This window comes from Sus scrofa, chromosome 13, assembly GCF_054392235.1.
Source record: "Sus scrofa isolate SSC_HxYL_T2T_F1_AM1 chromosome 13, Sscrofa_HxYL_maternal_Yorkshire_Landrace_v2.0, whole genome shotgun sequence".
NCBI lineage: Eukaryota > Metazoa > Chordata > Mammalia > Artiodactyla > Suidae > Sus > Sus scrofa.
Genome location: NC_139395.1, coordinates 144177226 through 144193832, shown reverse-complemented (window position 1 = coordinate 144193832; position 16607 = coordinate 144177226). Strand labels below are relative to the sequence as shown.

General features: G+C 36.3%; 1 protein-coding gene across 3 annotated transcripts in view; it reads left to right on the top strand.

Annotated features, from left to right (window-relative positions):
* FGF12 (fibroblast growth factor 12) overlaps nt 1-16607 on the top strand; it is a 577959-nt gene that overhangs the window by 377746 nt on the left and 183606 nt on the right. For all 3 annotated transcript variants that reach the window (XM_021070057.2, XM_021070056.2, XM_021070055.2), the window contains one exon: nt 12723-12826. In XM_021070057.2, coding sequence (XP_020925716.1) covers nt 12723-12826 — 104 coding nt within the window. The remainder of the gene's footprint in view (nt 1-12722; nt 12827-16607) is intronic.

The following is a 16607-nucleotide window of genomic DNA, read 5'->3' as shown; positions in this document are numbered from 1 at the left end:
GATAATGAGGTCCAAAGATTTGGTTCAGTATATCTAAACCATCTCAAGCAAGTTAACTTGTGTTATCTGTGTATAGTTTTAACTAAGAACTAAAGGTTTTGTATTTTCTGGATGGGACATTTCTGCTTGGCTAAGAACATTCTTTTAAGGCTTCCAAATTTATTTACTAGAGTTCCATTTTTTTTTCTCACATTTTTTACAACTATTTAGATTGTGGTTACTAGAAGTTCACTTTTATTTCTTAAGTGCAACAATAGTTTACAGCCTCACAGCCACCTGCACATAAGTGTATACCCAGCTCTCCCTTAGCTGACTTCATGACCCTGGCAAAACCACATTTTTTGAGCTGAATTCGGCGCCCTCATATGTAAAGATGGAGGCAGAGTACACATATGGAGGTTCTTTTATTTTCCTTTCTGTTTTAGACTTTTGTCATTGTGATGGCAGGTTCTTTGCCCATTTTTTACGTCACTGCAATGTCTGGAATACAGGTGATGAATTCATGAACAAACCTAATAGGCCATAGTGTCCATTTTGACAACATAGTGTTTGATGGAAGATTTGAGGAAAATACAGATCTGAAACTTTCAAAACACGCAGAGATTTCTTGGATGATGTTTATGCCATTGAGCTTATAGACTGAACTTGTGCTGTTCATTGTCTCGCATGTCTCACATGTTCATTGTCTCACGTGTACTGTGAGACAAGTCTTCTGTATAAAACAAATAGCCTGCAGCAGATGAGTGATGACAGGCATTTGCTTTCATTAATCAATAGTGATAGGCTTCATTTTTCATCATACGAGAAAAAAGAATCACATTGAATTGACTTGATAATTATGCAAGGTTTTGAACATCTTTGAAGTAACACAGGAGAGGTTATAGGATAATAACAGGATTAAAAGGCAATGGCAGCACTTCCACTGGAAGTAAGGCAAACATTTCTACTAGCTCTTGTAAAAGAAAGGGATCATTGTGTTGCTCATTTTCACTATGTTGAAAATCCACAATGTTTGCTATCAGGCAGTGGTTGGAAGAAAAATTTTAAGTCTCTAAGTCCCAAGCCACTAATCAGTTCCATAAGTCATTACTTCAGCAGGGAGAGTAAATCAGACCAATTGTTTATAAAATAAGGTATTGGACTGAATACACTGAATCGACATAGGCTAAAGTATGTTGATTTTTACATTATGTTGATTTTAAATATGTAGTTATTTTTGCTTACTGGATCTTAAATATATAAAATGAAATACATTATTTTTTTTCTCCCATGACATTTTAAGAAGTTTAAAACATGAGGTGTAGTGGTGAACCGGGCATGACCCATTCCTGCCCGCATTGTGAAAGCTCTAGATTTGGAGGTTTAAAACACCACCACCACAAAGTAATACTTTGTGTTTTACTTTTATAGTTTAACAAGGTTTTAAACAATTAGCTTAACTTATCTGCACAGCAGCTCAGTGAAACATTCAGACTAGACATGAAGGCGCAGGAAGGTCACTTTACTTCTAATGACCAAGGTCACAAAGCTGTCAAATATTAGAACTAGGTCTGGTGACCTAGAGTTGTGTCCTCTGGACTAAAGTTTACTCTTCATATCAGTCTTGTTTCCTTGATTTAAAGCTAAAGAAGTAGGGTCAACTACATCTTTCCTTTAATTTCTTTTATTTTCTTTTTCTTTCTTTTTTTTTTTTTTTTTTTTTTTTTTTGTCTTTTGTCTTTTTAGGGCTGTGCCTGTGGCACATGGAGGTTCCCAGGCTAGGGGTCCAATTGGAGCTGTAGCTGCCAGCCTATGCCAGAGTCACAGCAACATGGGATCCAAGCCGCATCTGTAGTCTACACTACAGCTCCTGGCAATGCCAGATCCTTAACCCACTGAGCAAGACCAGGGATTGATCCTGTGCCCTCATGGATGCTAGTCAGATTAATTTCCATTGAGCCACAATGGGAGTTCCTCCCTAATGTCTGTAAGAAATGCTGTTTTAGAGAGTAAATTCAATGACCACCATTGTTTTAGCTTCTACTGTACAATGTACTCTGGATAAAAAAAAAAGACTGTATTTCACATTCTTGAAAAATTTCTAGTTCACAGGGAGACTCAGGCAAACACATAAATATGAAAAAAAGCAGTGTGATAAGTGTGGTGTATGGAACGCTGTGGAATAGGATGAGGGAACAATTAATTTGTCTGAGTGAATCTCCATTTTACCCTAATTTATGTAACTACTTTTGTGTTGGAGGGCTTAAGAGCTCAGACTATCTTCTGGTTTGCTGACTAATCAATAAGAGCATTTTCCTATTGCAAGTAAGGAGAGGGAAGAATTCGTCTCATTAAATGATAAACAACAGCTAGACATAGTATTAATTTCATAACTAATGAAAATAACTACAAAAGTTACCATAAATATTAGCAATCACAAATGTTATTGCAAGAGACTATAGGATTATAGAGGAAAATACATAGTCCCAACTTGATTTTAGGTTAAGGTTTTGTAGGCTGTGGTATTATTCACATTCTAACAAAGCATCTTTATTGAGAACATTTTGAAGAATGGGAAATGGTATTGAGTTTTCAGGACACTGTGTTATGGAGAGTGCACAGATTATAAACCCAAATATCTCTATCTCAGTATTTTCTACTATAAATTTACTTGTTTTTTTAGTAGGCCATAAAATGCATCGTTTTCATTGCCCATTTAGCATATTCAACCTAGCATTTCAAAATACAAATGTACTCTTTTATATCTCTTCATTATTACAAGCAATAAGAGTCTGTCCTTAGAAGTTATCTAGGAGGATCCTGGATTTGCCTGTTGTAAAAAAGAATTTGGAATGAACTTTTCTCTCCTCTCCCTCCTGATTTTTCTCCCTCTTCTCTTTCTTCTTTGCATCTTCATATTTTCACTGGTTGTCACACCTAGTGCTTTCCAGTGTATTTTGGATTGTCACCCTTTTTTTCACTGGGATAACTTTTGTGGGTAATAGGTCAAAAATACATTGAATAAGGAAACAGCACTTTTATTTCACTTAACAAAGACAAATACTGTGTATCACTTATATGTGGGATCTAAAAGATAAAACCAGCTACTGAATGTAACAAAAAAAGAAACAGGGCGTTCACGTCGTGGCTCAGTGGTTAACGAATCCGACTAGGAACCATGAGGTTGCCGGTTCGGTCCCTGCCCTTGCTCAGTGGGTTAAAGATCCGGCGTTGCCGTGAGCTGTGGTGTAGGTTGCAGACGCGGCTTGGATCCCGTGTTGCTGTGGCTGTGCCATAGGCCGGCAGCTATAGCTCCAATTTGCCCCCTAGCCTGGGAACCTCCATATGCCGAGGGAGGGGCCCATGAAATGGCAAAAAGACCAAAAGAAAAAAGAAAAAAAAAGAAAAAAAAAAGAAACAGACTCACAGATATAGAAGACATAGTAGTGGTTGCAAGTTGGGAAGTAGAAGGAAGGAGGGGCATAATGTAGGAGATTAAGAAGTACAAACTATAGATATGTAATAAGTAAGCTACATATATAATATATATTTAATATATGTATATTTATTTAATATATATATAATAAATACATTACAAGAAGTATTGTATACACAAGGAGCATAGCCAGTATTTTGTAGTAAGTATAAATGGAATAAAACCTTTAAAAATTGTGAATCACCATGTTGCACAACTGTAACTTATGTAATATTGTACATCAACTGTATTTCAATTTAAAACATGAAAGAAAAAAAAGTTCTTAGCTCACACAGTTATTCCAAAAATTAAAAATCAAAAGAACATAGTACCTTGTTTTTACATAGTACCTTGTTTCCAGTCCGGTATAATTTTATACGATGTCTGACATCTCTTTGTGATAGATTGCCCCAAATCTTCCCTTTTTCTTCATTTTCTCCAAAACCTATGTCACTCAACACTCACACCAGCCTCATGCATCCTGTGCCTCTTCCCTCTCAAACTTTGTATCACATAGATTTTCTGGCTTTCCTTTTAGATTCCATACTTGAATATATTCTATATGTGGTAAATATTACCTTTGAGTTTTTTCTTACATGCATAATTATGGAAATGTAACCTAGAAAAGTTGTAATTAAGCAAGCTTGAAGAGAAACCACTGCTGATTCATTTATTTATTTGGCAAATATTGAAGAGTGGCTTCTAAGACCAAGATGCTATTCTAGGCAACAGGGATAATAATAAAAGTTTCCTGTGCCTTCAACTTGCCCACAGTGTAGCGGGGGCCTCAGAGGGATGTACAGATGCAGGTGTATTCCTCAGGGACAACATCTGTTGGCTATGTCACTGTTTTCCTAGCCTAAGCCTGCCATGTGGCCTATACTCTGTGCTCAACAAATATTAGTGGAAAGATAAATAACTTTTGAACAGAGATATTTATAAGGAGCTTGTGTGAGAGTTCTGCTATGGCCATGGAATCTTCCCCTGGAGTTTTGGATGGCACTTTTCATTCCCTTCATTTATTTACTTTGTACCCACCCCCTTCAAATTAGGACATTTTATATTCTGAAATAAAGCCAAGTAGTCATTTAGTTTATTTTTAAATTGACATTTTGCATTTTGCATTAAAATGACAAATGCATGGTATGGTGATGCCTATACAGAAAGTAGACATTTAAGAAGTACAAGACCTTAAGCCTTTCCTTTCTCATTAGTTACTTTCATTCTCACGTTCTACTTACATTTCAATCTGAAACGTACTTATATTTTGTAGGTCCTAAAACTTATATAATTTTGGGCACCCCCTTTGAAAAAAATGTAGTGAAATGAAATTTAGGTACAAAAATGAATAGAATGAGAAAATAAATCACAAAAGATTAAATGTTAAAAATCTGAAACCCATCACAAAGATTATAAAATCCAGGGAAATAAAATGTTTTAATTAATTGATTGATGTATACAAGTCTACAAGTCTATACTTTTCTTTTCCATCATTTTGATTGTATATCTTTGAATATCTTTTTGTATAAAACTTTTATAATACATCTGTAGAAAAGCAATTCAGTCCTACTGTAGCATGAGTAATCTGCACTGGTCCTTTATTATTATTATTATGATAAAAGGTTACTTATAAAACTTATAAAAGTTTACTTAGCTTTATAGTTCATAGCTGATCATTTCATGTACCTGTTCGGGATTGTTATCAAATTTGAGAATTTTTTTTTATTATAAAATTTAAGGACATTTCAAATCTACTGCCCAGGTCACCAGTAAATAAGTCTTGCTACTCCTTTATTACTACAATAATGCTATGTACCCAACAAGTCACGTTGTCTCATTTGCATGTAACAGCAAGTGTTTATGTCTCATGCGTCTGAGGTGGTTTGCTAAGCAGCTCTACTGATCTTGTCTGGCTTATGTATCTAGGGGACTTCAATCTATCAATTAATCTAGAATGGACTTGGATAGATTACTGAGGCCACTCTGCTATGCTTTAGGTGTCTTACGTCCTTTTCCTGGGACCAGTGGGTTAGTCTGTGCATGTTCTTAATGCAATGGCAGAAGAGAAATGCACAAACAAGCCATCTTGAGCTCTTTTTCAAGACTCTGCTTGGATTCGCTAACATCCTGTTGGCCAAAACAAGTCACATGACTCACCCCAGTATTAAAGGGTAAGGTAACATATCCTTTCAGAACGTTGCAAATGCATATGATGAAACACATAGATAGATACAGAGAGAAGTGGAGAACTGGGTGCATCAATGCAATTCATATACCATTTCCTTCATTACTTTAAAAACAGCTTTATTGAAGTATAACTGGTATACCAAAAACCCCTGAATATTGAATGTAGGCAATTTGATGAGTTTGGACATATGCATACGCTCATGAAACCATCACCACAGTCAGGGTTATAAATGTATTCACTGATTCCTAAACTTTCCTCATGTCCCTTTGCAATTTTTTTCTTTTGTAAGAACACGTAAAATGAGATCTAGTCTCTTAAATTTTTTAAATGCATAACATAGTATTGGTAACTGTAGGTACTATGTTGTACAGTAGATCTCTAGAATTTATTCTTCTTGGATAACTGAAACCCTATACCTACTGAACAACAATTATCCATTTCTTGCTCCCTCTAGCTCCTGGCAACCACCATTCTACTCTCTGCTTTCATGAGTTTGATTATTTTATTATTTTAGATGACTCATATTATTGGAGTAATGCAGTACTTATTTTTCCAGGATTGCTTTTTTTCTCACTTAGCATAGTGTCCAAGTTCTTCCATCTTGTTTCTCATGGCAAGATTTCCTTCTTTTGAAATGCTAATATTCCATGATATGTATTTTCTTTATCCACTCATCCATCCATGGACGTTTGAGTTATTTCCATATTTTGGGAAATGCTACAGTGAACATAAGAGGGCAGATATTTTCATGAGATCCCTATTTCAGGTTTTTTTGGATATATGACAGGAGCGGGATTGCTAGATCATATGGTGGTTTTATATATGGTTTTTTGAGGAGCTTCTATACTGTTTTCCATAATAGTGGAACCATTTTACATTCCTACCAACAGTGCACAGTTTGAAATTTTTCCACATCCTTATTAATGATTAACATTTGTTATGGTATTTTTAGTAGTTTTTCTGACAGGTCTGAGGTGATATCTTATTGTGGGTTTGATTTTCCCTGATGATTACTGATATTGGGCATTTTTCATGTACCTGTTCATCATTTGTATGTCATCTTTGGAGAATTGTCTACTCATGTATTTTGGCCCTTTTTAAATTGAGTTATTTGGGTTTCCTGCTGTTGAATTGTACTTATGTATTTAGGACATTAACTCCTTACCAGATGCATGGTTTGCAGATATTTTCTCCCATTTTTTAGGTTGCCTTTTTATTCTGTTGATTATTTCCTTTACTGTGCAAAAGCTTTAAGTTTGATGCAGTCCCACTTGTCTGTTTTTGCTTTTGTTGTCCATGCTGCTGGTATCATATCCAATAAATCACTGCTAAGATCAATATCAAAAGCTTTCCCTCTGTGTTTTTTCTATGAGTTTTACAGTTTTAAACAGTTTTATATTTAAATCTACAAACCAACTTTGTGTTGTTTTTGTGTATGATATAAAATAAGGGTTCAATTTCATTCTTTTGGATGTGGATATCCAGTTTTGCTAATAGGATTTGTTGAATAAACCATCATTTCCCACCTTTTTTCCTAACTTTTTTCATGTGGTTCAGGGATTGAGTTTGTTATGGATCTTAAGAGCACCAACTCCATTATTTCATTTTTCAAAATATAAGAGTCAGATTTACATGAGGTTTAGAATGAGACATTCTTTTGGAAAGAACAAGATTGAGAAGATGCTCAAATGCCAGATTAGATGCTAGGACTCTTATTTGGCTATAATATTAGTCTTTACTCAGCAAGTGTTAAGTAGAATCCTGAATATAAGCAGAATATGTACAACCCTGTTTATTCTTTCTTTCCGTCTGTCGCTCACTTTCTCTCTGTTTCTGTTTCTGTCTCTTTCTTTCTTCCTCCCAACTCTCTCCTTTTCTTCACATTATACAAGTGTAGCTTAGATGTGATCCTTGTCTTGGAGCACTTGCAAACTAGTTGTGGGAATGAAAAAAAAATATTTTTAAGGGAAATTTAAAATTGTGATTAAATATAGTCTAGATCTAGGACTTAGGAAGTGCAGAAATGAGAGAAAGCATTTGATTTGTGTATCATTTCAAGCATGGCAATATGAAGATATGAGGAGAGTGACATTGCAAGCGGAGACAGTAAAGTAAGAAAGTACATGAAGTTAAAAGGTAGGAAGAAGATCAAATTACTAGAAAATGGTAAATAAACATATTGGAGTAGTGAGTAGTGCAATGCAGCAGAAATGTATGTTGTGACTATATAAATATAAACTCACACACACACACATAACCTTGAATATTGGGCTGAGATGTTTTACATTTTTAATATCTTTTTTTGTCTTAAAAAACCACTTTTATTCCAATAGGAAAACTTAAGTTCCTAGAAGTAATGTGTCTTTTCATGACCCTTATATTTCAATAATTGAATATAAGATGTGGACAGGAGTTCCCGTCATGGCTCAATGGTTAACGAATCCAACTAGGAACCCTGAGGTTGCAGGTTCAATCCCTGGCCTTGCTCAGTGGATTAAGGATCTGGCGTTGCCATGAGCTGTGGTGTTGGTCACAGACTCGGCTTGGATCCTGCGTTGCTGTGGCTCTGGTGTAGGCCAGTGGCAACAGCTCCAATTCGACCCCTAGCCTGGGAACCTCCAAATGCTGCAGGTGCAGGCCTAGAAAAGACAAAAAAAAAAAAAAAAAAAAAAAAAAAAAAGATATGTACACAGAACTGAGGTAGACATTGCAGAGACTTACCCTCAAGAGTCCTGAGGGATAGAGACTGATATGTAAACAAATAACTCTAATACCATGTTCCAGATGCCATTACAGAGATATGCCTATGAAATAAATACTTACAGAAAAGAAAACAGCTATTTCTGAAGGGTCTGGGTAAGACTTATGATCCAGTTAAATAGGGAGGTCAGGTTTTCCAAAAAGAGGGAATAAAAGAACAATAAATCCAGTCTAGTTAAAGATCAAAGGGGAACTTGGAACATGGCAAAAAACTCTTGTCAAGTTGCTAATGATGAATGGAATGAGTGACAGCTGAGAAACTGGAAGTGTGATTTAGAGCCAGGTTGCAAAGTGTGTTGAGGGTCAGAGTAAAGACTTTAGATCTTGCTTGTAGACAGTGATTATTCACTAGAGGAATTAAGCAGCAAACTGTAAGTAGGGAAATGGCATGAGTATATGCAAAGGACTTGAAAGAATGGTGTGGTCCAGTTACTCTGAATTAGTACAATGGCTTTGAGGATGGAGAGGAAGTTTCAGGAGGGATTCTCACTGAGTTAGCAAAGGACTGGAGCCAGTAAACTCCACTGAAGATCAGTAATAGATAAGGGTAAGTCTTTTGCCATTTCTCAAAATTTTAGGAGGCAGGTGCAGACAATCCCAAAGAGAATAGCTTTTAGCTTCTACCACTGAAAACTCTCCTTCCAAATTGTTCACTGATTTTTTTTTTAATGGACTTGCTAAATCTCCCAAAGCATACCAGCTAAAAGCCATTATCACCTTATGGTTCATATAAAACTTTCACACAGGTTTCTTGTTTTTGTCTCTGCCTAGCTTTAGTAGTTTTCCCACCTCTGTCAGATACGAAAAGCTTTATGGTGTCTTTTTTTTTTTTTTTTTTTTTTTTTTTTAACTCCTGTTTTAGCTAAATGAACCAATGTTCTTAGCATTTGTTCTGGGAAATCTTTGGAAAGACATTATGCCCAATTTTGGATTTCATTAGTCTTTTTCATAAGTATCATCATTGAATTTGATATTTTCCAGGGTTACATTTATTTACAATATGTAAGTGCCTTACATGTAGTTCACGCCATTAACTCTGCTTTCATGGGCAGTCTCTATCAGCATTAAGGTTGGTTCAGCATTGCACAGACTGAAAAAACAAGGACTTATTTTTCTGACATAAAAACCAGTCTTAGGTAATTGAAAGCTGGACTGCTGCCAGTGTTCCACCAAGGCCTTGGGGACCCAACTCCTTCTGGCTCTCCTGCCACCACTCCCTCGGGGGTAGCTCTTGTTTTTGTGGCCTGAGATCATCCAGCCACCCAACCCTATCTCTATCCAAACAGCAGTAAGGCAAAGGGTAGAGGAGAAGGCAAAGGACAACTATAACGCCAACTTTAAGGATGGCGTTTCAAAGTGCAAAGAACTTTCTAGCTACAGCTCATTGGCCAGCACTGAGTCTATAGCCACTGTAGGGAAGTGTAACCAAATTGTCTATTACTTTTCAAGAATAGATACCAGGGGAAATTAAACTTAAAGGGGGAGGAGGAGAAAATAGGGTATTTGGAGCAGATAACCACATTAAAGAGCCAGAAAACCTTTGCTCAGTTGCATTTTCACCTCAGTTACCTCTCTGAACCTCTTGGCCATTCTGAAAATTAAGATAATTATTCTGTCCTAAATTCTTCATAGTGTTTGTGGGTGAGCATCAAATACGAAGATGACTGTGTTGATATTTTGAAAATCGTGTTGCACAAAAATAAATTATTAAGCAATCTTTTGAATATAAGCTCAATAGATATTAGTAGGGTGATATGTTAGTTTCCATAAGTCTCTGAAACCTTATTTGAAAATCTTAAGAATCATATGTTAATGACAAATTCCTCTTGCATAGAGAGGAAACATCTCTGTTTATGAAACACTTTCAAGGAACATGATAATGTATTTGATTCTTCTGTCAGCTCTGGACAGTTAAGGATTATTATGTCCATTCTACAGATAGGGAACTAAAGCAGAGAGGTTAAATAAATGCCTCAAAGCCATATAGCTTCTGAGTGGTGAGTTTATAAATTGCATTGTCTTCAACCCTCTTCTATTTTTCAATAATCTGTGTTACTGCTTGAATCTTTATTTGCCATGTGTCTTGTTGCCCATTTGGTAAAGCCTCGATATCTGAGATTAGAGTGACAGACTCTTAGCTATTAATCCCTACTTTTTCTACATGGTGTTCTTTCTCATTTCTCCCCAGTATGCATCAAATCCTCCAATCTGCCAGTCCCTTCCTATACACATACATTACTCTGCAGAACCACTTACGGTCCCACTAAAATGTTTCTGATCTTCAGCTTACCCAACATCTGTCCTTAAAGTGTCAACTTGGGTCTCATCTTCTGTGTGAGACATTTCTTGAATACTTCAGGCCATGCAGATCTTCCATTTTCCTGAACTTCTTTAACATAGAGAATATATATAGAATGCATATATTACATTTAATTATAGAAATATACACTGTATCAGATTATTCCATATGTTTTAGCTTTCTCTCCCCAACTAGCATTTAAGGTCGTGTACTACTTCTTCAGTTATTTCAGTAGCACAAGGGCAGTGGTAAGAATAGAGGAAGAGTGAAAATTAGTATGGATTCAAATTAGGCCAGGTATTTATTCTTAAACATCTGCTAAGACCTAGTCTCACCTTTCACGACAATTGAGGAAAAAGGTTCAAAGAGGTAAAGAGACTGTCAAATATCTAGGAATTGGATCCTGCTATCCTAAAGTTATGGACTAAGCCTTGATCCTTTACAACTATCAGCTGAGCATTTGACTGAAAGCCAAACACTGAGGGGGGGGTGTGTGTGTGTGTGTGTATAACTTAACTATCTCAGGTTGAAAGAAGCCCAGAAAAATAGAAGTATCTGTAACTAATGGTAGTCCTTGCGTTAATTTATATATCTCTTATATTGAAAATGAGGAAATTACCAGAAGTGATGGGAATTTTATCAGTAGAAACGATAGCTAAGAACTTCTAACTAAGAGTTAGAGATAGTCTCTTATGAGTGAAGTCATAAAATATTTACTTCATATCAGTGTTGCCATCTATATAGCCTAAACTTGTGATTGTTTTCCCCCCTTATGTAATATAAATTCTTTCAAGATAGGGACAATGCTCTGTACTTATGCTAATTTTGTAATACTAACATTAACTAAAATAGTGCCACAGAGGGATATGTAGTTTATGCAAATTTACTGTTGAAAGAAAAATAGTTTATCTTCTTATTTATCTTCTTTTTGGCATATGAATACTTCTCCAAGTAGACAAATAAACTACTGAATATTTTCAATGATGGACAACCCAAATATTTAAAGACTGTATGTATGTTCCCATTTTATTTTAAAGTACTGAATTAAGTTTATAACGTTAATTTTTAATGGTTTTGTGCATAAATATGCATATACATGTATCTATTTCCCAGGATATAAAATATGTCCATTAGAGTTTCTTATCTAGCAATCATTGATCCATCTATTTATCTATATACATTTACATATGAAAATTGAAATATAAAGAGAAATGTTTTCCTGCCACTAGCATAGTTAAGAATAACCCAGTTGCTAAGGGGGAGGGGGAGGGAGTGGGATGGACTGGGAATTTGGGGTTAGTAGATGTAAACTATTGCCTTTAGAATGGATAAGCAACGAGGTCCTGCTGTGTAGCCCTGGGAACTATGTCTAGTCACTTATGATGGAGCATGATAATGTGAGAAAATAGAATGTGTACATGTATGTGTAACTGGGTTACCTTGCTGTATAGTACAAAATGGACAGAACACTGTAAACCAGCTATCATGGAAAAAAATAGGTCATTTTTTAAAAAAAGAATAATCCAGTTGTTTCTATGTTCATCTTGTGTGTTCAAGAGAGTGTTCAAGACCACGAGGAAAAGACAGAAAACAAAAAGCTCTGGCATATGTTATAAAGATCATATTTTATTATTACTTATGACTATAAATATATTTTCTACTGTTGAGAATTTTTTGGTTCAAATTATTTGTTGGTTAGAAAAAAATCATTGTATACTGTTTGAATAGATCTTCATTTTGTAGAGCAGACATCGTGGACTCTCAGACCCAAGTGGGGTCATCAGAGACCATCTAATCTAATGCCTTTTTTTGAAAATGAGTTTATGTGATTTACCTGAAGTCACATAGTAATTAGTCATGGTGCTAGTTCTCTTCACTTTTAGAATGCTCCTCTCTCTTTCTCTCTCTACTAATTTCAATTCATGGTTTTTAATCCTCAAGAGTCATCATTTTAAGAAGCAAGATGATCTATTCAAAAGGTCACTGATCCTTTCCTCTCTGTCTTCCTTTTTCCCCTCTAGCCCTCTTCAATCTAATTCCAGTGGGCCTGCGTGTGGTGGCCATCCAGGGGGTGAAGGCCAGCCTCTATGTGGCCATGAATGGTGAAGGCTATCTCTATAGCTCAGTAAGTACCTTGTTGTGTGTGGGGGGGTGCGTGCATGCGTGCATGCATGCGCGCACATTTTGTCTTTAATGAGCCACTATATCAGGATTGTTATGAGAATTTTATAACTTACAATATTAAAGATCATGCTCACTCACATGTTTTTTCTTTAACGAGCCACTATGTTGGGATTATTAGGAGAATTTTATTATTTACAATATTAAAGATCGTGTTTTGTTGAAAAAGAGCTTGTGACTCTGCATTCAGTATGAATTCTCTTTGTCTAGCTTCCACGTCTAAGGTCTTGAATTTTACCTTTCTGTTTAAATCAGGGGAAAAGACATTTTTCCTTTTTCCTGTTACCTCTCCTTTGAGCCCAGAAGATGGTTTAGGAAGCTAAAAATTTTGAATTCGAGAATTTTCTCTGGCTGTTTGTGGAGGAAAAAAAATTGGAAGAGATTGTGGTTTTGTTTGTATTTAATGTAGCTGTGTAGTGCCTAATATGAGAGATTCCTGGGATAACTGGTCACTTCAAAGGCAATGTGAATTTATAAAATGAGCTTTTGATTGGGGCTGGAATATTTGAGTTTCATTTGCGTTTCAGCTACAATATCCCTTTGCAAAAGTCACCTCCTCTCTTCAACTTAATTTTCAGACCTTTATTCTTTTATGTTTTTTAGCTGCACACATAGCACATGAAAGTTCCTGGTTCATGGGTCGAATCCAAGCCACAGCTGAGACCTGAGCTGCTACAGTCAGGTCCTTAACCCACTGTACCACAGTGGGAACTCCAAACTTCTGGACCTTTAAAATGAAGCTGTTGGGCCCCATGTTGTCTAACATCTCTTTTAAATCTAAAACTGACAAAATTAGGCAGCATCAGTGGCTACATTATGAGCACTGACATATTTTAAAGTAGTTAAGGGTCTCATTCTCAAGATAACAATTTATGCATTGAGAGAACACTATGCACTGAATCTTGTGTATGTATACAATTCCTGTTCTGTCCTAAGGCAGTTGCCTATTTGCAGTTCGTGAAGAAATCGTCTTGAAAATTATGGTTACAGGTTTCCACTGTTGCTTTCTGTGATCTCAGTTAATAAGACAAGGTTATTCAGGAAATTTATTTATGCCTGCTAGATTCTCAATTAATTGTTGAGATGTTTTATTAAGCTTTTTCAACATTCAATTAGATGAATCTCTGGTACACTCTGCTTCCTTATTAGTAATGATGTATTCATTCATATTATAATTCTTAAAGTTGCTATTTGACTCCTGAGCAGATTCACATCTGAATATGCATTTATATGCTAGATGTGTCCATATATATTATTTCAATGGTGCTATTGGGAAGAATACTTGAAGACAGATGCATTTTTTGGTCAAAATAATGGGCTTAAAATTTTTTTTTTGGCCCCGCCCATGGAATGTGGAGGTTCTGGAACCAGGGATTTAACTGCACCACAGCTATAACCGGAGTCACAGCAGTGACAATGCAGGATCTTTAATCTGCTGAGCTATCAGGGAACTCTTGGACTTTTATTCTTAATGTGTCATAATTCTACCATTTCTTAATGTCCAGTAATTGTGAGTCTATATTTGAAATGTAAGATTAAAATAAGAAAAAGAAAGTTAACAGGTGTTGTTTTGAATAATTCCAATTAGCAATATTTTTTTTTTTTTAAGTTTTGAATGTAATACAAACTAAAACACTTAGTTGATCCTAGGATACTACTGAATTAAGAATTTAATCAGTTATCAGGTAAACAGCTAAAGGTAGACAATATTTATATTCAGAAGGTCATTATTCATTTAAAAAAATTTTAAAGGTATTAATTCATGCTGTAGTTCCATAAAAATTGTAGAGTTCTGGTTTTTCCAAAGATCTGAGAGGAAAAAAAAACATAGTCTGAAAACAGTGTTATAGCAGGAGGCAGTTATGTAGGAGCCCTAGAGAGAGTGTGTGTGTGAAGTGGGTGGGCTCAGGAAGGGGTCACCATTGGTCAGTGCAACCCCAAAGTTCCTGGGGGAGGAGCCTGGGTATTCAGCATGACATAACTGCACTTAATACATGGCAGCATTTTTAGAAATGCATTCTTTCTATCTCTCTTGCTCAGAGCAAGGCTTAAGAGACAGGGAACCCATAAGAGAGGTTTTCAGAAATTCTTGACTGGAGAATTTTATTGTAGGTGCTTTTTTGTAAAGGGTCTAACATCTCAGGAAAGCCAATAAATTACCTGTTGTGTTACCTGTTTGGGGTACCTACAGTTTCAGTTTTTCTGTTCACTTTAAGTTGCCTCATACCAAGAATTGCAGCACTTTTCCCTGTATGGTACCGTGAGGTTATGGGACAGTTTTTCTTAATTATAAATATGGCATCACTGCCATAGAGCATCAGGGTCCCTACTTTCAAAAGCACTCTCTTTTTGGATAGGACTATGAAATGCTGGTTTGTAAATTTAAATGGTGGGCACAAGCCTGCAGAGTTTGTTATAGGACTAAAGGGGACCAGTATTGGGAGGGAATTGGGTATCAGGGCTTCATCACACTTTTGCTGAATTTCTGTGTGGCATGTCTTAGCAACAGAGTGCTAGGGTAGCCAGGAGCCTCGCCTTAAGTTAAAAACAGCTTTTAGGCTTTCTTGTGGTGCTTTTTGGTATGTATGAGGCTTGAAGCTGTTTGAAAAAGTTTCCTTGGAGTTCCCGTCGTGGCACAGTGATTAACAAATCCGACTAGGAACCATGAGGTTGCGGGTTCGGTTCCTGCCCTTGCTCATTGGGTTAACGATCCGGCGTTGCTGTGAGCTGTGGTGTAGGTTGCAGACGCGGCTCGGATCTCGCGTTGCTGTGGCTCTGGCATAGGCCAGTGGCTACAGTTCCTATTAGACCCCTATGTGGGAACCTCCATATGCCGCGGGAGCGGCCCAAGAAATGGCAAAAAGACAAAAAAAAAAAAGTTTCCTTCATCATGTTGAACGGTATAGCTGAGTATACCAGTATGGGCCCTACCTGAAATTCATGGCAGGGATAGGGGGTGGGTGGTGCGTGTATGGGGGCCAACTCTAGAGATATAAAGAAACTAATTTAGAATCCAAGAGAAATTCTCAAATGGTATCATTTATCTGGTGTTATCTGCCTCATCTGTGCAATCCCAAAGTTACTGGGGGAGGAGCCTGGGTATTCAGCATGACATAACTGCACTTAATACATGGCAGCATTTTTAGAAATGCATTCTTTCTATCTCTCTTGCTCAGAGCAAGGTTTAAGAGACAGGGAACCCATAGGAGAGGTATTAATTCATGTTTAAGATAGAAATTAATTTCCTTGTTACTTCTGATTCTTCTGCCACCACCCATCACTAGGAGACCCAAGGAGAGAGTGAGGAAGGACAGAGTGAGTGCCTGTTAGGTAGCATAGAGCTAGAGTTTTGGATCCATTTTGAAAATCTTTGTTGTAATAGGTTAGTTTAATCCATAAGCATTTAGTGAGATTGCCGCTGCATCTGGATTTGTTTTTACCATTGTAGTTTGCATTTTGGCTTCTATTTTCTTTATTTTCTTGCATTATTGAAACATTTTCCTATTCTAGCTTTAGTCTTCTTCTAGTTTGTAAATGCAGATAATAATTCTAGTCTTTTGGTTATTTATACTTTTTAAAACATACATAAATAAGTATATAGTTTGCTAAATAATGAAATATATTGTTTGTTTCTGTTCTTCTTCCAAACAGCTGATAGGCCTTAGTGTGTTTTCTTACCTAGTAAACACCACCACCCTTCTCACCAAATGGAGTATTTACATGTT